A 21,523-nucleotide genomic window follows, 5' to 3' on the forward strand; every position below is an offset into this window, starting at 1 on the left:
CTTTTACTGAACAATGTATCTTGGAGTTTAGGCTATCTTAGAACATGAAGAGCTCCCTCATCCTCTTTTTTTTTTAAGGGATAATTAGTATTCTATTATAGATATGTTATAATTTATTCAAGTTCTACATTAATAGACACTTAAAGTTGTCTCTGGCTTTGCCATCACAAACAATGCTGCAACCTACTATTTTGCATGTGGGCCAAAGATTCTGTAGGACCAACTCCTAGAAGCAGAACAATGGGTCAAAGGGCATATGCATTTGCAATTTTGATACATATTGCTAAATTGCTCTCCACAGAGGTTGCACCAATTTACAGTCCTGCCAGCTACATAGATGAGTGCCTACTTCTCCAGAGCCCTAAATTTCTTAAGCTTTGCTGATCCATTAGATGAAAATGGTATCTCAGTTTGGTTTTAATTTATACTATTCCTGCTGGGATGCCTGGGTGGCTCAGCAGTTGAACGTCTGCCTTTGGCTCAGGGCACGATCCCAGGATCCGGGATCCAGTCCCACATCGGGCTCCTTGCAGGAAGCCTGCTTCTCCCTCTGCCTGTGTCTCTGCCTCTCTCTCTGTTCCTGTTGCAGGAAAGATTGAGTGTTTTTTCAACAGAATCCATTTTTGTTCCTACATGAGATGATGTTTCATTAGGCCACATGCCACCATACACTACTTAGCTTCTTCACAGCAGTGCTGCCTTAAGGATTGGAACGCCATGCCTGCTACCTCCCACTGCCAAGATAGTTACTCCACAGACTCCATGATACTCCTGAAAGGACAAGCAGGTCCCATGGGAGGCAGCTATGTGGGCTACATCCCCACTCCACTACTGCCAGAGCAAGCCTGAACAAGAGACTGAATATTTCTCAATTTCCCCATCTAAAAAATGAATGACCTGACCTCGGAGGATTATTGTGACAGTCAAATGGAAAAACACATCCAAAGGCACAGTAAGTGCTTAGTATTAGCTATTAACAAACTTTAGCTTCAGTGAAGAAAGAACTTTCCAGAAACTGGAAGAGGTAACTGAGTGAGCTAGTTTCAGGTAGTGAGGTCCCCATCACTACAAGTGCTCAAAGCAGTGATTGCATATGGCAGAAAAGATGTGGTTGTGAATCTGACCTACATAATCCTTGAGGTCTCTTTCAACTCTAAGACTGTTTCTAGTTATGAAGCCTGTATAATTATGGTTAGTATAAGTTTATTTTATTTTTTTTTAATTTTTATTTATTTATGATAGTCACAGAGAGAGAGAGAGAGAGGCAGAGACACAGGCAGAGGGAGAAGCAGGGTCCATGCACCGGGAGCCCGATGTGGGATTCGATCCCGGGTCTCCAGGATCGCGCCCTGGGCCAAAGGCAGGCGCCAAACCGCTGCGCCACCCAGGGATCCCGGTTAGTATAAGTTTAAACGAAGAGCAAACTCTGTTTATAGAGAGAAAGAAAAATACCAACTGTCTTACCTGCAGGGTTATCATCAGTGCACAGAGATGACGTAAGGGGAGAGGGAAATCTCAAGAATGAATCTGAAGTCTGCAGATGAACCCCATACTGTAAAGAGACCAACCTCAAGCTATTATGGTGCTATTAAAGCATTCATCCAACACTTACTGGACACCTACCATGTGCCAGGCAGCATTACGGGCATCAGGAGCACAGCGATGAGCAAAAAACAGATATGGTCCTTGACAACATGGAGCATACACCCAGCTGCCCCACCCCTTTCTTTGAAGGATATATGTATGTTCCTGTATGTGTGCATATTATTGTATTTGCAGACTTTTTTTTTTTAAGATTCATTTATTTATTTTAGAAAGGGAGAGAGAGCAGGAAATGGGACAGAGGGAGAGGGAATCTCAAGGAGACTCCCGACTGAATGCAGAACCCGACATGGGGTTCGATCTCACAGCTCTGAGATCACGGCCTGAGCCAAAATCAAGAGTTGAATGCTTAACCAACTGAACCATCCAGGCACCCTTGCAGGCTTTTTTATTACAGAATCCTTCTGGAAAGTTATATAAAAAGCTGACTTAGTGTCTGCCTCTGCAGACAGGAACTGTGTGGCCAGGAACAGGGGTGAAAGAGGAAATTATTTTTTACTAGCAATAATTATTTAAATAACAGATACAGTACACATTAAAATCATAACACAGACTGGCCTTCTTTCCCCAAACCAAACCATATGAAACCTTTCTCCAATATTCAAAACAAAATTTAAAGCTATTGTGCATACAACCAATTTTCTCAAAAAGTATCCAAATGCTTTGGTGTCAACAAGGGTATGGGGAAACAGATCCTCTTCACTAGACCTGGGACTTTAAATTCCTGTAATCTTTCTAGAGGGTAATCTGATATGGATATTTTAAATCTCCATTCATTTTGGCCAAGTTAATCCAGTTATAGGAAGATATCCTCAGGATTCAATCAAAGATATAAGTATCTATAAGAACGTTCATTATGGGGATCCCTGGGTGGCGCAGCGGTTTTGCGCTTGCCTTTGGCCCGGGGCGCGATCCTGGAGACCCGGGATCGAATCCCACATCGGGCTCCCGGTGCATGGAGCCTGCTTCTCCCTCTGCCTATGTCTCTGCCTCTCTCTCTCTGTGTCTATCATAAAAAAATAATAATAATAATAATGTTCATTATGGATTGTTTATAATAGCAAAAACTAGAAACAAATATCTGTTCATAATAGAATGGCTCAATAATAAATGCTGATACATATGGAGAAGGGATACTTTGTATCACTAAAATGTAGCTCCAATCCTAGCTCTGACAAGTTACTTTCCTATATGGAAGTTTTTCTTATCAGTTAAATCGGGCAATGATGTATCTCTTTCAGGGTTGTGTGAAGTAATGTCCGGAAAGCTTACACATGGGAAATGCTCAAGAAATGTTAACTTTTATATTGATATGGGGAGATGCATATAATTCATCACTGAATAAAAATGGAAGCTTACAGAACAATGTAGATAACTATAAATTCTACTTCTACACAACACTATATATTTTTATAGATGCATTTAAAAATCAGGAATAGGGATGCCTGGGTGGCTCAGTGGTTGGGCATCTGCCTTTGACTCAGGGTGTGATCCCGGGGTCCTGGGATCGAGTCCCACATCAGGCTCTCCCCACAGGGAGCCCACTTCTCCCTCTGCGTGTGTCTCTCATGAATAAATAAAATCTAAAAAAAAAAAAATTAGGAATATACACCAATCTGTTAACAGTGATTTACAATGTGCATTTTAGTGCACATTGTAAATAGGGGCCTTTCCCATAGGGGCCTTTCCATCCTATGTACCTCCATACTTTTAACTTTTAGAATTAGCACAGGATGTTTTACTTCTCTTTAAAGATGCTTCTGAAAAATCTGAAGCTTATTCAAAGTTAATGTATATTGCATTTAAAAGTTTACTAATGAATAGATATAAAATAGCACACATCTTCCTAAAGTCTCTAAAACTAAATATAGCTTTGAAAAGAGGACCAGGCACCCAACCAATCCACTCCATGTCCCCAGTAGCATGACTCAAGCACTCTGCTGCATTTTTTGAGGTGAAGAAGCACAAAGAATTCTGCAGAGACAAATGCAGGCTTATTAAAGAATAGACAACTTTAAACCCTATGTTAGAAATCAATGACTCATTTTTCGTTTTTGTGATCTCAGGTTTCTAGGCATGAACTTTAAGTTTTTCCCTCTATAATGTGAATTCTGTCTTGGGGAAGCCAGTTTTGCTGAGAACATACTGAAAAACTAACTTACAAGGACAAGATATTTACAACAGGATGAGTAGACTCAAGTTCTTGGCTCACCTTATATTTATCAGTATCTGGAGTGTCCAACTGGGTTGTGAAAGAAAGCTCTGATTCTGAATTCAAGGAAAATCCTTCAGATGCTTCCATCAATTTATCAAAATTATTTTCATCAGGCTCTTCCGGATTAATAAAGAATAGTGCGGGTTTATCTGTTTTTAGAAAGGGTATTTTAAATCGACATACAATATGTACATTATATATATATAAATAATACTTTGGAAACAGTTTTTAGTAGTATTAAAGCTAATGTGAAAAAAAAATTGCGTCTCTTTCCATATTTACTTTACCCAAAATTTCTTTTTTTTTTTTTTTTTTTTTTTATTTATGATAGTCACAGAGAGAGAGAGAGAGGGGCAGAGACACAGGCAGAGGAAGAAGCAGGCTCCATGCACCGGAAGCCCGATGTGGGATTCGATCCCGGGTCTCCAGGATCATGCCCTGGGCCAAAGGCAGGCGCCAAACCGCTGCGCCACCCAGGGATCCCTACCCAAAATTTCTTGAGTCTTATTAATAAACAGGATCTCCAGACTCAGCCTGCTTCTCTAACAGCGTAGAAATAATGGTGTCTTTTTTTTTTTTTAATATTGGTTTCTAAAGCCTGCAGGCAAATAGCACAACAGAAGCCAATAATAGCCAATCATTCTCCAGCTCACAGAGTGAGGAGCCTCCTGCATTAACCTCTAAGGCAAAGTTCTCTGCAAATGGCCACAGGGACAAAAGATGTTGCTTCTGTCTTTACACAATCACCTCCAAATCAAAGCCCAGAAGAATGATGTGCTGTGTATAGGACATATCAGGAGATGGACAAAATGGGCTGGAATGTTCACTTGCCTGATGTTATGTCCTAGAACCTAACAATGACTGACTGGTCACTACTTTAGATTATAAATCCCAGAGCACTGGGGCACCTGGGTGGCTCAATCAGTTAAGCGTCCTACTCTTGATTTCCTCTCAGGTCATGATTCAGGGTTGTGAGATTGAGCCCCAAGTCCGTCCTGGGTGTGGAGCCTCCTTAAGATTCTCTCTCACTCCCTCTGCCATTCCCCTCTACTCTCTCTCCCTGCCAACAACAACAACAACAAAAAAGTTGCAGAACATTAGCTTAGTTTTCAACTGAAGGGAACAAATTCAAAATATACAGATGATCTGAAAAGATGATGAAGCTTAATTGATGAAACATAAATACAATTCTCATCTTAGATATCTTGCTAACATTTTACACTTACAGGTACTTTGGATCTAAACACTTAGTTGAGCTAAATGCTCAGATAAAAATAAAGATCCTGTTTTCATGCAAATATTCTTAGTAAAAATAAAAGAGAAAAAAGGAAATTGAAACCAAAGCTGAACCTGATTTTTAACCATTGAACCAAGAGGAAATAATATATATATATATATATATATATATATATATATATACACACACACATACATACACATATATATGTATAACCTAAATAAATCTAGATTCCTATGTGTGTCTACATATTGTAAACACCAGAGAAAGAAGTATGAGATTTCAAAAGACAACTTCATAAGCACATTAGTTTTAAAGAAAATGTGCATGCCCATAGGTCTATAAAGTTACTTGCAGTGGCCTGTGAAATGGCCTCAGAAGATGCACCTTAGTCAAACTTTAAAATGATTGCTTTAAATCTACCTGAATGAGACATTTTTCCATATAACAACTTTTTAAAGAAAAAACTTTCCAGGGCTTCTCAAAGGGTATCACCATCAAATACTTACAGTTTGTAATATGAATGCAGAAAATAGATGGATTAATCTGGTCGACAAGTTTAAATATCCTTTGAGGTGGATTTGCTGTAAAATTCAATGAATAGATGGCTGCTTTTTGACTACAAAACTGACTATCGCCCCTGAAAATTAAAAAATAATAATACAAAATTGTTAAGACTTTTGCACACAATCTTAGCAAGATTATTTAAAAACTGTCAGAGGCCTGAACTGTACTGTGTTAACATCTACATGGAAGATATTTATGAAAGTGTGATGTTAGACTTCAATCCATTTTTATTTAGTTTACTCGGTGTTAAAATCTTTAGCATTTGAAACTTTTTCCTCTGAAAGGTAAAATATTAAGACAAATCTTTAAGGAAATCTCGTCAAGTACGGAATACAGATCAGGGTATAATTTTGATGTAAATGAACCTTGTAAACTCTGACACATCAATCATATAAAATTTTGCAGAACTTCAGGTTGTCTGTAAGTAACCAGAATGGATCCAAAATTCCTTGTCTTTAGAATAAAGCAGTCTTCAAAGGACTGTGAAAATCAGAAAATGTGAAGTCATCTAGAAATCTGGGGGCTTAGGAGTTAGGATATAGTCAAGACTTCAACCAATCCCAGACTTGACAAACTCTAATCAATTTGATACAGACATGGTGTGGAGGGGCACCCAGGTGGCTCAGTCGGTTGAGCACCTGCCTTCAGCTCAGGTCATGATCCTAGGTTTCTGGGATCCAGTCCTGCATCAGGCTCTCTGTTCAGTGGGGAGCCTGCTTCTCCCTCTCGCTCTGCTCCTCCCCCTTCTTGTGCTCTCTTGCTGTCAAATAAAGTCTTAAAAAAATATGGTGTGGAGATAGAGATGTAACAAAAAAGGGATCATAACCCATCTACTGTTTTAAAGCCTTTTCTCAATCTGTATTGCCCAGTATTTCCCAAGTCATTGATATGTTTTTACAATATTATATGAAATGGCTTCATTGTATACCAACTTACTACAATACTCTAAATGTTTCAGTCAATTTTCTGCTGTTAGTTTGGGTTGTTTCTAGTTTTCCCTGATTACATATAATGCTATAACATCATCCTTGCACATATATTTTTATGAATGTCTCCAGCTATTTCCTTGGGCTATGTTCCCTGAAGTGGAGTTGCTGGGTCAGAAGTTAGATGTGTTGCTCAAGACTTCTAAGACCTATTGTCACATCTCCCTCCAAAAAGGAAAGATGTGTGCTCTTGCCAAGAAATAGATACTATCCAGTTTCTACCCTTTGCCAATTTCATGGGTAAAAATTTATCTCATTTTATTTTGAATTTTCTCATTTACTAGGGAGCTTAAACATTTTCCCATATAGTTATTGCTCACTGGTATTTCTTCTTCAGTAAGGTGCTTCTTCACATCTATTGACCATTTTTTTTTATTGACCATTTTTTATTAGAATGTTTGTCTTCTCATTGGTTTGTGAGAATCCATAGTTTTAAGAATCCCCTTTGAGTATCATATGTTGTAAATATTTTGTCCCTGTTTGGCTACCTTTCAATTTTACGGTGTTTGTCATCTAGTAATTTTAATTTTTTTAATAATAAAATTATCAATCTTTCCTTTTGTGGTTTGCCTGTGGGCTTATGCTTAAAAGACATTCCCTAACCCAAGATTAACAAATGTTTACCTATATTTTTCATTTTTTCATTAAATTTTTTGAACACTTCACTCCTTGATCTATTGGTAATTTACTTTGGTATAATGCTATGAAGCAGAAATCTAACATTTTTATTTTTCAATAGTTATCTTACATCATTTACTGAATTTATCTCATTGTTGTAAAATACCATATTTACTATACATTAAATAAATAAGAAAAAAATACATGATACTTCTTTAAAATCAGTAGGCATAACTGATTGTTGGTCTTTCTATTCTCTTCCCCTGGTCTACCTATCTTGAAACAATACACATTATTTTCATTACTGTAATGTTACAAATGTTTAAAACCTGATTGTTTGCTCTTCTTGTTCAATAATGGAATGTCTTGGCTGTTCTCACATTTATTTTTCTAGATGAATCTTAGAATCTTTTTTTTAAAAAAGATTTTATTTATTTATTCATGAGAGACACAAGGAGAGAGGCAGAGACATAGGCAGAGGGAGAAGCAAGCTCCATGCAGGGAGCCCGATGTGGGACTCAATCCTGGGACCCCAGGATCACACCCTGGGCCGAAGGCAGATGCTCAACTGCTGAGCCACCCAGGCATCCCAATTTTAGAATCTTTTTGACACATGACTCCTTCCCTGACTGGAACGACACTTATAAATTAAGTTTTTATGAGTTAGTTTACTTATATAATGATTCTTCCCATCCCATTACATAAACTATCTCTCCATTTATTCAAATGTTTTGTCTATTTCAAGTTTTCTTCACATAAATTCTGAGCACTTCTTATGTGACTTTTTAAAAAAAGATTTTATTTATCTATTCATAAGAGACACAGAGAAAGGCAGACACAGGCAGAGGGAGAAGCAGGCTCCCCACTGGGAACAGGGTACAGGACTCGATCTGGGAACTCCAGGATCATGCTCTGAGCCAAAGGCAGACACTCAATCACTGAGCCACCTAAGCATCCCCTTATGTGACATTTCTATTGAGTGCTATGAATAAGACCTATTTCCATTATGTTTTTTGATGATTATTGCTAAAGTATAAGGAAGCTAAAGTGACCACTTTTCGAAAAGCCCGGTATAGTTCTAATGGTATATTAATCATTACTGTGGGCATAAAAATATTTTTTTAATTTTTATTTATTTATGATAGTCACAGAGAGAGAGAGAGAGAGAGAGAGAGAGAGGCAGAGACACAGGCAGAGGGAGAAGCAGGCTCCATGCACCAGGAGCCCGACGTGGGATTCGATCCCAGGTCTCCAGGATCACGCCCTGGGCCAAAGGCAGGTGCTAAACCGCTGCGCCACCCAGGGATCCCCATAAAAATATTTTTGAAAAAATATTAGTATTTATGAGACTTTGAGGAGGATCCAGGAGTAAATTTTGATGGGATCAGAGAGGGCATCCCTCTGAGCTCCCTGTCTAGACTGTCCTGCAGAATTCAGGACAAAATCCAAACCCCTCAGCATACACTCAAAACCTCTCAGGCTTGGACCCCTGCCACTGTCGCACACTCTTCTCAGCCTCCTTCTCCAGTCACACTGAGCTACCAGCAGTTAAGGCAACAGTCATACTCCTTCACCCCCAAGACTCTGCCACGCGGCTCCTTTAACCTAGAATGCCTTCCTCTGATACTATGCTGGCCAATTTCTACCTGTCCTTCAGGACCCACTCAGATTGTCTTTTCTAGAAAGCCTTCCCTAGTCCAATTGCCCAGGTTAGATGCCACTCCTCTGAGTGGTCTCCATGCCTGGAGCAGAACTGTCACCCACTCCTCTATCTCCCTTACTCCACTCCTTACTCAGTGAGCTCCATGAGGGCAGGGCTATACCTAGCCCACCTTATAACCCTGGTGCTCATGAAGGTATAGTAAGGTATGAAAGAAGGCTAGATGGGAGAAGGCAAAGGGGAGGCAGGAGTCAGGGTAGCCTCCAGGTTCTGGCCTAGTTGTCTGCCTGAGAAAACAATGGTAGAGAAGCCAAGAAAAATACTAGAGTGTTGGTTAGGGGTGGAGGGGAAAATTTTATTCATCGATTCAACTCACTTTTTTTTTTTTTTAAGATTTTATTTATTTGTTCATAAGCGACACACAGAGAGAGGCAGAAACACACGCACAGGGAGAAGCAGGCTTCATGCAGGGAGCCTGAAATGGGACTCGATTCTGGGACTTCGGGATCATGACCTGAGCCAAAGGCAGACACTCAACCGCTGAGCCACCCACGCGCCCCCGATTCAACTCACTTCTAATGAGGGCCAACTATGTGGCAAAAATTGCGCTAGGCACTAGGGGCATAAGGGATATTATTCTTGCTCTTATGAAGTTTACATCTAATGAAGAAAACAGACATTAATCCACTAAACTTAACAATAAATTTAAGTTTCATGATAATGTTATAACATTGACATTATCATGTTATAAAATGATAATGTTATCATTAGATGATAGGATTAGCTGTTGACAGTTTAGCAGATGTAAACAAGCCTTTCATGAATTAGAACCTACATAATGAGAATAATCAATTAATTGGGATTATTAATTTTAATTTCATTATTTCCACACTTCGTATTTAGAAGAAAGTCATAAGCAAAACTAACTCAAAAAAAAAAAAAATCATGAGGTCCTTTTTTGAGGGCACTATGGATTCAGCTCTAACTTCTATACCAGAGGTCCACAAACCACACCTAATTTTATAAATAAGATTTACTGAAAGATAGTCATGCCCATTCGTTTACATGGCTGCTTTTGCTCATCAATGGTAGAGGTAAGAAAGTTGCAACAGAGTCCACTGGCCTGTGAACCTTAAAATATTTACTATGTGGCCTTTTACTGAAAAAGCTTGCTGACCCACATTCTAAATAGTTTATATCTAAAATTTGGTATTGACTAATACAAGAAAAAATGACATTCTAAAGTATGATCTCTAATGGAGCCAAAATCTGACTCTCAGGCTTATACTTATTAAGGCAGAAAAGCAGAATGATTTCTAACAAAGACTGAACCACTCAGTAGTCCAGATACCCAGAAATATAATCTAATTACAACATACCATCCTCCAAACATTTTTACAATACTATAAGCAGATTCAATTTCCCATTGGTCATTAAGGTAATTTCTCATGAGGGGAAGCTGGATGGGTCAGTCGGCTACAGGTCTGACTCTTGTTTCAGCTCAGGTCATGATTTCATGGGTAGTAAGATGGAGGATGGTGCATGGAGCCTGCTTGAGATTCTCTCTCTCCATCTGCCTCTGTCCCTGCCCCTCCACCTGCTTGTGCACATGTGTGCACTCTCTATTTCTCTCTCTCTCGCTCTCTCTCAAAATAAGTAAAATCTTAAAAAAAAAAAAAAGATAGTTTCTTATGGGAAAAACACATTGTACTTTCAAAAAGCATTCAATCTATTAAGTATCAATTGCTACAATTTGCTACAAGTCTAAATTTGAGTTGGCTATCTCTGAATATTATTTGGTCCCATTCCAAATAATTAACCTCTTTTAAGTGCTGTATTTTTCAAAGAGCTTTGAAATCTGAATTACAAGAAACAAATCATTAAGATATTATTTACTTTGTAATCAACTGGGAATATCCTTTTCCACTGTTCTCCTATACAATGTGAACTGTGAGAATTCCTAGATTTACATATCAGAAAAGTATAAACAAAGCTTTCCTGTTTAATTTTTTGTTACAAGTACTATGTCCACAACAAAAGCTGTAAAATTCAACTGCATTTTCCACCTTAGGCTATATACATGAGACTAGTCCACCTACACAAAAATGTGCACATTATCTGTTTACAAATCAGAGTGAAATGTAATTCAGTCTCTGAATACAAAGATTTCCTTATATTCTTAACAAAGTATACCGTCTCTTCTTTTTTCCCTGCATTATCATCTGGCTGGATGCAAATAAGGGAGCGATACTCTTCCACATATTGGTTTGGACAGCATGGCTTCTTAATGCAAAATACTGGAAACCAGGTTTGGGTTTTTCAGCCTGGAAGATTTCTCACTTTTTGTCCCTAGATTTTATAATCTTGGTCCAATTTCATCAAAACTGCATGCGTCACAAACTTACGTGACAATTGGAACTGAACAGGCAGAAAAGACACTGAAATCCATGGAGCTGCAATCAGGATCACAACAGCAATTGACGTCACACTGTGCTGGAGTCAGGTCACAGACACACAGAGCAGCAACTATAGAAACAAAAGAGGTGGGATGCAGAACTTCACCATCAGCAGGGTGTGACTGCCCCCTGCCACTGCAAAGTACCAAAAGTCTATTTCATAAAAAGGTCCATTTTATTTTTCCTATTGCACTTTGGGGAAAACCTGTGAAGTGAAAATTAGTCCATTTGGATGCTTCTTAATCTGAGATGTCCCCAAAGTAGCTAATCATCTGACTCACTGGGAAATTTCTGTTTGTGCTCAACCTATAAAGACTGATTTGGTAAGCTATGAAACCCAGGCATTTGTATTTTTCAAAAACTATCCAGGTGATGCTGATAACTTAAGAACCAGCATGCTAAAACATTTGCTGGACCGTAAGAACCCCTGGTCTAATAGAACAGATTCCCAAGTTCCTCCTGTGGAGATTCTGATTCAGAGGAAAAGCCCAATGAAGGCCACTAGGAATCAAGAGTTCTCAAACTTGTTTCTCTCTTCAAGTGTCACCTGTGGCTTTGAAGTTGAGCCCACATTCACAAACTATTGACCAAGAATCAAATTGGCTCAGGTGCTTTGTACTTGGCATTTTGGAAATATCTTTGGTAATTTAGACAATAAAGCATAAGGGGGATAGAAATCTTTGCAACATTTTTCCTTTTTTTTGGAGAGAGAGAGAGCACTGAGGAAGGGTGGGGGAGGGAGGGCCAGAGAGAGAGAGAGAGAATCTTAAGCAGGCTCCATATCCTAGGCGGAGCCCCCAGAGGGGTCCAATCTCACAACCCTGAGATTATGACCTAAGCCCAAACCAAGAGTTGGACATTTAACAGACTGAACCACCCAGGTGGCCCCACATTTAATTTTTAATAATGTCATTATTGAGAGACACAGAGTCTCTCATTCATGAGTCATTCATGAGAGACACAGACAGAGGGAGAAGCAGGCTCCATGCAGGGAGCTCGATACAGGACTCAATCCCGGGTCTCCAGGATCAGGCCCTGGGCTGAAGGCAGCTCTAAACCGCTGAGCCACCTGGGCTGCCCTACATAATCCTTTCTTAATCTGAGACACAAAAGTCTTCCCCCTGAAGCTTACATACTTACCTCTAGACAAGGGCTCCTTTACGTGCTTAGTAAAATGAAAAAGCAACTTGTGCATGCTAACGTAAAAAATTGTGTTTAGGGCAGCCCCGGTGGCACAGTGGTTTAGTGCTGCCTGCAGCCCAGGGCGTGATCCTGGAGACCCTGAATCGAGTCCCACGTCAGGCTCTCTGCATGGAGCCTGCTTCTCCCTCTGCCTGTGTCTCTGCCTCTCATTCTCTCTCTGTGTCTCTATGAATAAATAAATAAAATCTTAAAAATAAAATTGTGTTTAGGTTCCCTGCCTTATGTGTTTAAAATTACAATTTTGATTTTTCAGAACTCAGAACCTTTGTAAGTAGCTCTAAGACTAGTAAGGACAAAGCAATCATGTTTAATAACTACACTCAGGGATGAAAAAAACCAAAAAGTCCCTCTCTGGGATGTGAGTGTCCTTAATCGGCCAACAAGTGTCTACTGAGCACTCCCAGGCTCTAAGTCGCACTCAGCTGCTCCTCTACACCTCTTAACATGTACAATGCCTGGCTCTAGAGAAAGACGCTAAGGAACAGAGCTCAGATCAAGAAGAAAATTATCACTTTTCTCTTCCACCTGTAACCCATCCAGCACATGGTGTCCAGTTATCCACTCAGAGCCCCTGCTCCAACACAGGCCAAGACTGTGTTATAAATATCAAGCAAGGAATTGACCTACCTGAAAAATGGGGATAATCCACATCATAAGGGATTAAATGAGATACATTACAAACCAGAAGCTTAGCACAGGGCTTGCTATACAGTAAGCAGTTAATAAATGCCAGCTGTCATCTATTATTATTTTCATGGGTCTTAAGAGGGGTCCTTTAAGAAGATGAAGTGCAGGAATGCCTGGGTGGCTCAGTGGTTGAGTGATCCCGGAGTTCTGGGATGGAGTTCAAATCTGGCTCCCTGCATGGAGCCTGCTGCTCCTTCTGCCTGTGTCTCTGCCTCTCTCTCTCATAAATAAAATCTTTTTTTAAAAAAAAAACATGAAGTGCAAATTCATCCCCTCTCCTGGTGCTAGAAAAACAGCCCTGAACACATGCCCTAATAACAATGATTCAAGAATAGCTTCATTTTGGGGAGAAATCACATAAACAGATGGAATACTTAAATGGATAAAAAGACAACTGAGTCCAAAAACCTTAGAGAATTTTGGATATCGAATACTATGCCATCATCTGTCCCCATTTATCACATATTTACTTCCCCTGACTAATTCATGAAGTCCGATATAAAAGCTTTGTTTATATATATACACTAAGATACAAAATGTATTTCTCTGTACTTTTCCTCACTCATTTATACTTTTACTTATACATTTATACTTATTCCTCAGTAATTTAAAAAGGAGGCCCTTTGGAGAAATGATGACTCAGGAACTGAAATCCTAGAGTCCAGGAGGTCACCCGAGGATGAGTTTTCTATTTACTAATACTGAGCCTTACTTAAGATCTTTTTCTCTTACTAAGGGGGAAAAATATTGCATACCTATTGGAGTTAGAGGACTTTTTTTTAAGTCAGAGGGCCTAAAGGGTTTTTTTTGAGATCACAAACCCCTTTGAGAAACTGCTCACTGCTAACAACCGTCATCGAGAAACATGCATATTCACAAAATTTTGCACTCGGAGTTATCTCAGGGTCACAGCTATCCCTTCCAAGTCATCATGTCAAATCCGATTATAAAATATTCACTAATGTCCAACTCCAGAATTAGACCACTTTCTGAGAAAGAGGTTAATTATCCCTCATGATGAATCCTAAGTGGGCATAAACCCTCACCCCATAACTTCACACCTTCAACTCAACACAGGAGGCATCCTGGGGTTTCATAATTCGAGTCAACAAAAAAGGGCCTAGTCACATTTAGTAAACCAGACTTTTGGCGTCTCTTTTTGATAAATGAAAAGTTCAACACATCTTAAATGCATACCATTTCCACAACTGCCCAGAAACTTTGGATTTACATAATTTCCATCGCTGGCTGCAAAGGGGCAACGACTCGTGCATTTATTACCTTAAGCGTTCATGTTGTCCAGGACCACCGGAAGTAATTTTATAGATTTTATATTGTCCCACCTACGCTCTCTTGAGCCTCGGTTTTCCCTTCCGTATGAAAGGGACAATGAGGTCTACCCTACCGGTTGCTGAGACAATTAAGGCCCACGAAACACTCAGCAATGCCTGCGTACAGTGTTCAGTAAACGGTCGCTCTCATTAGGACATCCTCACCCGGGCTACCTGCTCCAGGCTGGATCATTATGGACCCCTAGAACTACCACTTGGTACCCACCGTCCGTGACCGGGGTGGGCCTGGGGCCAGAGGATGGCACGGGGGCCTTGGGGGTTCCAGGGGGCCTAGGAGACAAGGCGGGTCGCAGAGTCGTCCCGGCCGCCTCCGCAGAGTTGAGGCCTTCCGTCGTCACAGGCTGAGGGGCCCTGGTCTGGGCGCTCACCGAGGCCCAGCAATCCAGGAGCATAAGCAGGAGCGGCGCGAGGCCCTGCGGCCCCATGGCCCCGCGGAACCCCACGCTACCAGCGGCCGGGACCGCGCGTTGCCTGGCAACCGCGGCGGCCTGGCGCGGGGCATAACGGGAAGGGTCCCGCCGGGCCGCGCGCAGCGGCGGGGGCAGGGGGCGGGGCCTGAGCGAGACCGGCCTCTGGGAGCGAGAGCAGGGATAGGGGCGGAGACGGGGGTGGGGTGGGGGTGGGGACAGGGGTGGAGGGGGGGCGGGACGGGGGCGGGAGTGGGGCCGGGGGCCGGGGGGCGGGGGCCGGGGGCCGGAGGCCGGAGGCGGGGGTCGGGCGCCGGAGGCCGGAGGCGGGACGGAGACGGGGCCCGGGCGGAGCCGGGGTGGGACGAGGGATGGGGAACTGGGTGGGACGGGGGCCTCGGATCTGGGGCTGCGTGAAGCTAGTCGGGGCAGAGGACTCGTGAATCCCCGCGGTGGTTTCCAGACTGCAGTGCTTGCGTATTTCCAGGTCCTGTCCCGGGATTCAGACTCAGTAAGTCTGGGGCAGTGTTCAGGAATCAATATTTTTAACAAATGTCCTGACAAAACTAGTGAGGGGGATGGAAATTTGGGATCCTACCTCCTAAAGCTACTATCGAAAGAGCATGGAGAGCGCTTCATCGTCCTTGAATTTTCTGTCACGCACTGTCAACACTAGCTTTGCCTTTTTTTGTTTTATTTTATTTTATTTTATTGCCTTTTTTTGTTTTAGATGGCCAGATCTAAGGAGGTCGTCAGAGAACTTCTATTCACCCTGCTGTGATAAGGGGGACAAATGAACACAAGTTTCTTTTACAAACAAAAAATTGACGAAAATCAAGTAGAATGATATATACGTTTTAAAGGAAAAAAAAAAAAAAAAACAACCCAAACCTGTATATGACTCTCTAAAATGACCTGGGGACCACAAGTTAGGAAAGCGCCTCCGATCTACATTGGCTTATTTATAAAGGTACCCCATGGAGGGATGCTAGCTATCTTTGACACTTAATCTCCTTACAATTCAGAAGCAAATGTCAAATCGAAATGTCATGGTATTTACTCAAGAAACACATTTACCAATTCAGAAAAAAATGCCAAAACATACATATACTTATTTATATAGCAAAGCTAAATCATCAAAGTGGCAGCTTGAGCAAACCTTTCTCTGGCATACCTGACAAAGCGTAGAAAAATATAATTGGATCAAAGGTGTACTACAGATAGTTCCTTTTTTTTTTTTTTTCTACAAAGGATTGCTTTAACATCTGACTGTAATTCTGGACCATTTTTAACAGCTGATGTAATGCTTCCCTTAAAAAACAAACAAAACTGTATTTCCCAAACCTTTATTTCGTGACTTCTAAATCCAGGATTTATTGTTTTTATAAACCTTCTCTTTACTTCCAGGTACTACTTCCTTTTCTATTCCTTGATATCTGTGAATCTCTTTGTCTTGTTTTCTGTTTTGAAATTAGGCTGTTGGATTAAACTTTGACGAAGAGTCCTTTGACTCACATTTTCATTTTATGGTTTGGGAAATCATCTCACCACCCTTTTTGTCCAATCTCAAACACTTGGTAGGTTGCCCAAAGGTAATTTTATGACATCCTGCAAAGTTGAAATGAGGGCTACATTAACTCAGATCCATTTTGCAAATCTTGGGAATATTGAAACTTTTCACTTCACAGGTGACCACTTCTGCCAGGCTTTTTTCATCTTTCTCCCTTTTTTCTGCCCTGCCCTTGTTAGATTCCCTCATTAGGATGGAAGGACACAAGGAAAACCAATATCAATTTCCATATCTTATCTAAAACTGCATCATTTCAGTTGTGCATAAACGTTTGTGATTAAAAATGTCCATCTGTTTCTCTAGGATTATTGGCGATTTCAATTCCTTACAGCCTGTGCCAACGTTGGGAGGAATAAAGACAATTCAGCTTTTTGGAATTCTGCATTTGGAAGCTGCCTTATATGAGGAGCCTAAAAATCCAAAGACAGGAGTGGCTAGGTGGAAAAATAGCTAAGGCTGACTTTCTAAGGCAGCATTAACCACTGTCTTGGTCTTTGGTGTGGTTTGGGGTGAACTTGTTTCTAACCTGTCTATAATTAGGTATCCAGTTTTTCCTATCTTTATTCAACTTAGCCAAATATTTTATAGATAGGGAGGCAGAACCATCAAGTTTCTAAAGGAATTGCTTAGCACTACAAAGAGATCAAGGTTGTGTGAGAATAAAGGATTGACTACCATTTTGACTGAAGTGAGCAGTCCAGTAATTGATTTCTAAATCAACACCCAGGAGAAAAGAAGATAATCCTCAGCTTCTCTCCTCTTCCCATTCATGTGCCCAGTCAACCACCAGGCACTATTCTTGTTCTGAAACATTATTGGGACAGGAAGACTATTTGAGCAGACTTCACATTCTTGGAAGTTCCCAAATTTACAAGTTTGACCTTTTCTGAAATGAAGTAATAAATATAGTCACAGACACTCGCAAGAATGAAATAAGAATTCCTTGTTTGCCAGACAACTTTAAACCTGCATCCTATTAATAGACCATACTGCAGTTCCAATAAACTAGTTGGATTTTTTAAGAATCACTTTTGGTTTTATCATTTGCATATTGAAACATTTCAATCACAATGAAAGTTACTAAAAAGAACACCACTGAACACTGTACTATGATCAGATTTGACATTTTGCCATACTTACTCCATATTTCTTTTTAGTCAGTTTCATGAGGGATAGTTTATATACAGTATAAATTTGTGTACAGTTTTTGCCATACAGGTTTTTCTTATGCATCAATGTACAGCTTTTTTGGTATAGTTTTATGAGTTTTAACAAACACATACAATCATGCCACCACAATTACAGTCAAGATATAGAACACTTGATCTTAGCCAAAAGGCCGAGAAGCGATCAAGATATAGAACAATTTTACTGCCCCCAAACCCCTCCCACTAGCCCAGGCCTTTAGGACAGTGATCTATGTTCTGTCCCTAAGGTTTTCCCTTCTCCAGAATGTTACATCAATGGATCATACAGTATGCAGCCATTTGAGCCTGGATTTTCACTTAGCCTAATGCCTTTGAGATCTATCCATGTTGCTTATGTCAACAATCCTTTCCTTTTTATTATTATTGTGTAAAAAATACATGACATTAAACTTACCATCATAATTTTTTAACGATTTTATTTATTTATTCATGAGAGACAGAGAGAGAGAGGCAGAGACATAGGCAGAGGGAAAAGCAGGCTCCCTGTGAGGAGCCCGGGATCGTGACTTGAGCCAAAGGCAGATGCTCAAAAACTGAGCCACCCCGGTGTCCCCCATCACAATAATTTTTAAGTGTGTAGTTCAGTAGTGTTGAGTGTTTTCACATTGTTGTGCAATAGATCTCTAGAACTTCTTTCTCTTAAAACACTAAATACTAATCCCCCTGCTCTTCCTCCCAGCCTTTTCTAACCACCTTTCTATTTTCTGTTTCTGTGATTTTTTTTAAAGTTTTATTTATTTGCTAGAGAGAGAACCAGCAGCAGGGAGGGGCAGAGGGAGTGGGAAAAGTAGGCTCCCTGCTCGACGCAGATGCCAGGCTTCATCTTTAGGACCCTGAGATCGTGACCTGAGCTGAAGGCAGATGCTTAACTGACTGAGCCACCCAGGTGCCCTGTTTTTTTTTAATTTTTTTTTTATTTATTTATGATAGTCACAGAGAGAGAGAGAGAGAGGCAGAGACACAGGCAGAGGGAGAAGCAGGCTCCATGCAGGCAGCCTGACGTGGGACTCAATCCCGGGTCTCCAGGATCATGCCCTGGGCCGAAGGCAGACACCAAACCGCTGAGCCACCCGGGCTGCCCATTTGCTAAATATCAAGTGAAGAAATGAATTCTTAATTTTTCTGTAAACAAAGAGCCTCAAAAAAATGGGAGTTGGCCCTTTGGTGCCACAGAGGGGCACTGCTCTTTCCTCCCCCACTTCTATTTTTATTTCTGTGCAGTAAACATGTTTTCATCATTGTCCTCAGGACCTGCAGGTAGTTCTGCTTTTATTCAGCCCTTACTGGAAACCTGTTAGTGAACTCTTCTTAAGGCCTGAACCTCCTTCATTTTGCCCTGTCATGGGGTCAGTCACTTCTGCCATAGCTTGTTTCAAAGCATGTACCTTTTATTAACCTAAATTTATTGGAAAGAATCTGGAGACCAAAGAAAAGTAAACACAAGATTGGGTAAGTCTATGTCAAAAGCATCAACCTCACACTGTTAAAGCCCGTTTTCCTTACCCAAAATCAGGACCCATGATCTGGCAAGTCTGTGTGTGGTTATGAAGACAGTGAAAAAATTGGAATGTCCTGGAAACTTCAGAATTATCACGGCCATAGTTATGAAAAATCTGGATGGAATAGACACTAATCCCAAACTCCAGAATCCCCATTTCTACATTATGGTCAATTTATTAAGGGGAGGAAATGGCCTGATGAAAAAAGATTTATTTTATCTAGGTCTGTTTGGACATGCAAGCAAACCGATACCTCTTTTTGATTGAGATCATTTGTGAATTCCTTAAAAGAAAGAATAAATGTCCTTCCAATCTGAATCTAGCTACAAATTCTCCCTCAAAGGCGGTTTCTTACTATATGGAATAATAAAATATTAGTCATATTTTAACTTCTATCCCTTCCAACATAAATCATGAACAGGCCTAAAAGTTTCCTTTTAAAATGTTCTCTTTAGGGATCCCTGGGTGGCTCAGTGGTTTGGCGCCTGCCTTTGGCCCGGGGTGTGATCCTGGAGTCCCGGGATCGAGTCCCATGTCAGGTTCCCTGCATGGAGCCTGCTTCTCCCTCTGCCTGTGTCTCTGCCTCCCCCTCCCCCCACCGCCCAATGTCTCTCATGAATAAGTGAATAAAATCTTTAAAAAATAATAATAAAATAAAATGTTCTCTTTAGGACATAACCTGATAATTCTAACAGTTTCTGGGGAGGAGAAAGGAAAGAGAGTCACTCTTTAATCTCTTGTGCCTGTATTACTTTTCAGTTAAAATCAAATTGATTTTTTTTGAGGTACCTGGTTGCCTCAGTTGGTGGAGCATGTGACTCCTGCTCTCAGGGTTATGAGTTCAAGCCCCATGTTGGGCATAGAACTTACTTAAAAAATAAATTGATTTTTAAATTAAATGAACACAACAACAACAAAAAAAAAAACCCCAAAAATTTTAAGACATATGTTCCTCCTCTTTTTAAAAATTTTTTTAAAAGATTTTATTTATTTTTTTGAGATAGAGAGTAAGCACAAGATAGAGGAGCGCACAAGCCAGAGAAGAGGCAGAGAAATGAGGGAGAAGCAGGCTCCCTGCTGAGCAGAGAGCCTGATACAGGACTCAATCCCAGGACTCTGGGATCATGACCTGAGTCAAAGGCAGATGCTTAAAAAAAAAAAAAAAAAAAAAAAAGGCAGATGCTTAACTGACTGACCCACCCAGGTGCCCCCACTCCTCTTTTTAAAAAGGATTTTATTTGTTTGTTTGCTTGTTTATTTGAAAAGCAGTGAAGGGAGTGGAAGAGGGAGAAGCAGACTCCCTTCTCAGTGGGGAGTCTGACCCTGGGGGATCATGACCTGGCCAAATGCAGACACATTAAGCGTCACCAAGGCACTCCTATGTTTCCCCTCTTTTTTTTTTTTTTTTTAAGATTTTATTTATATATTCATGAGAAACACAGAGAGAGAGAGAGGCAGAGACACAGGCAGAGGGAGAAGCAGGCTCCATGCAGGGAGCCCGACCCGATCTCCAGGATCAAACCCTGGGCTGAAGGCGGCATCAAACCGCTAAGCCACCCTGGCTGCCCTATGTTTCCCCTCTTAATCATCATTCTTACATTCCATTAAGGAGAACAATTGGAAAATAGGGAAAAATCCTTCCTTCCTCCCAGCTTTGCCCAATGTCTACTGTTTAAAGTAGACTTGAAAGCACATTTTAAAGGTTGGGAAGATTTTCAAGTCTAAAAAAATTAGATTCAAACAAATACTGTAGGCTTCTATGATTATACCATAAGAAGTGTTTACTTTCAGTGATGCCTGGGTAGCTCAGCATTGAGCATCTGCCTGTGGCTCAGGGCATGATCCTGGAGTCCTGGGATCAAGTCCCTCATCAGGCTTCCTGCATGGAGCCTGCTTCCCCCTCTGCCTCTCTCTCAGTCTCTCATGAATAAATAAAATATTTTTTTAAAAAGAAGTGTTTACTTTCAGGAATTATTGAAAATATATGTCAGTCTTCTTTAAAAAAAATTTTTTTTTTTTAAGATTTTATTTACTGGGGACTCCTGGGTGGCTCAGTGGTTGAATGTCTGACTTTGGCTCAAGGTGTGGCCCTGGAGTCCCAGGATCGAGTCCCACATCAGGCTCCCTGTGGGGAGCCTGCTTTTCCTCCCTCTGCCTGTGTCTCTGCCTCTCTCTGTGTGTCTGTCATGAATCTTTTTTAAAAAAGATTTTATTTATTCATGAGAGACACACAGAGAGAAGCAGACACAGGCAGAG

The 21,523-nt window shown here is 40.7% G+C and overlaps 1 protein-coding gene across 4 annotated transcripts in view; it reads right to left on the reverse strand.

The window, feature by feature from the left end:
- TCTN1 (tectonic family member 1) overlaps positions 1-15,068 on the reverse strand; it is a 35,462-nt gene extending 20,394 nt beyond the window's left edge. For 3 of the 4 annotated variants that reach the window (XM_055322540.1, XM_055322539.1, XM_055322538.1), the window contains exons 1-5: positions 14,789-15,068; positions 11,291-11,411; positions 5,564-5,694; positions 3,815-3,966; positions 1,465-1,552 (exon numbers count right to left, since the gene is read on the reverse strand). In XM_055322540.1, the coding sequence (XP_055178515.1) occupies positions 1,465-1,552; positions 3,815-3,966; positions 5,564-5,694; positions 11,291-11,411; positions 14,789-15,008 (712 nt within the window). In that variant the 5' untranslated portion in view covers positions 15,009-15,068. The remainder of the gene's footprint in view (positions 1-1,464; positions 1,553-3,814; positions 3,967-5,563; positions 5,695-11,290; positions 11,412-14,788) is intronic. The other variant, XM_055322541.1, reaches the window with a different exon arrangement.
- Positions 15,069-21,523: the final 6,455 nt, after the last annotated feature.

Source organism: Nyctereutes procyonoides, unplaced genomic scaffold (genome assembly GCF_905146905.1).
Source record: "Nyctereutes procyonoides isolate TBG_1078 unplaced genomic scaffold, NYPRO_anot_genome, whole genome shotgun sequence".
In the NCBI taxonomy this organism is placed as follows: Eukaryota; Metazoa; Chordata; class Mammalia; order Carnivora; family Canidae; genus Nyctereutes; species Nyctereutes procyonoides.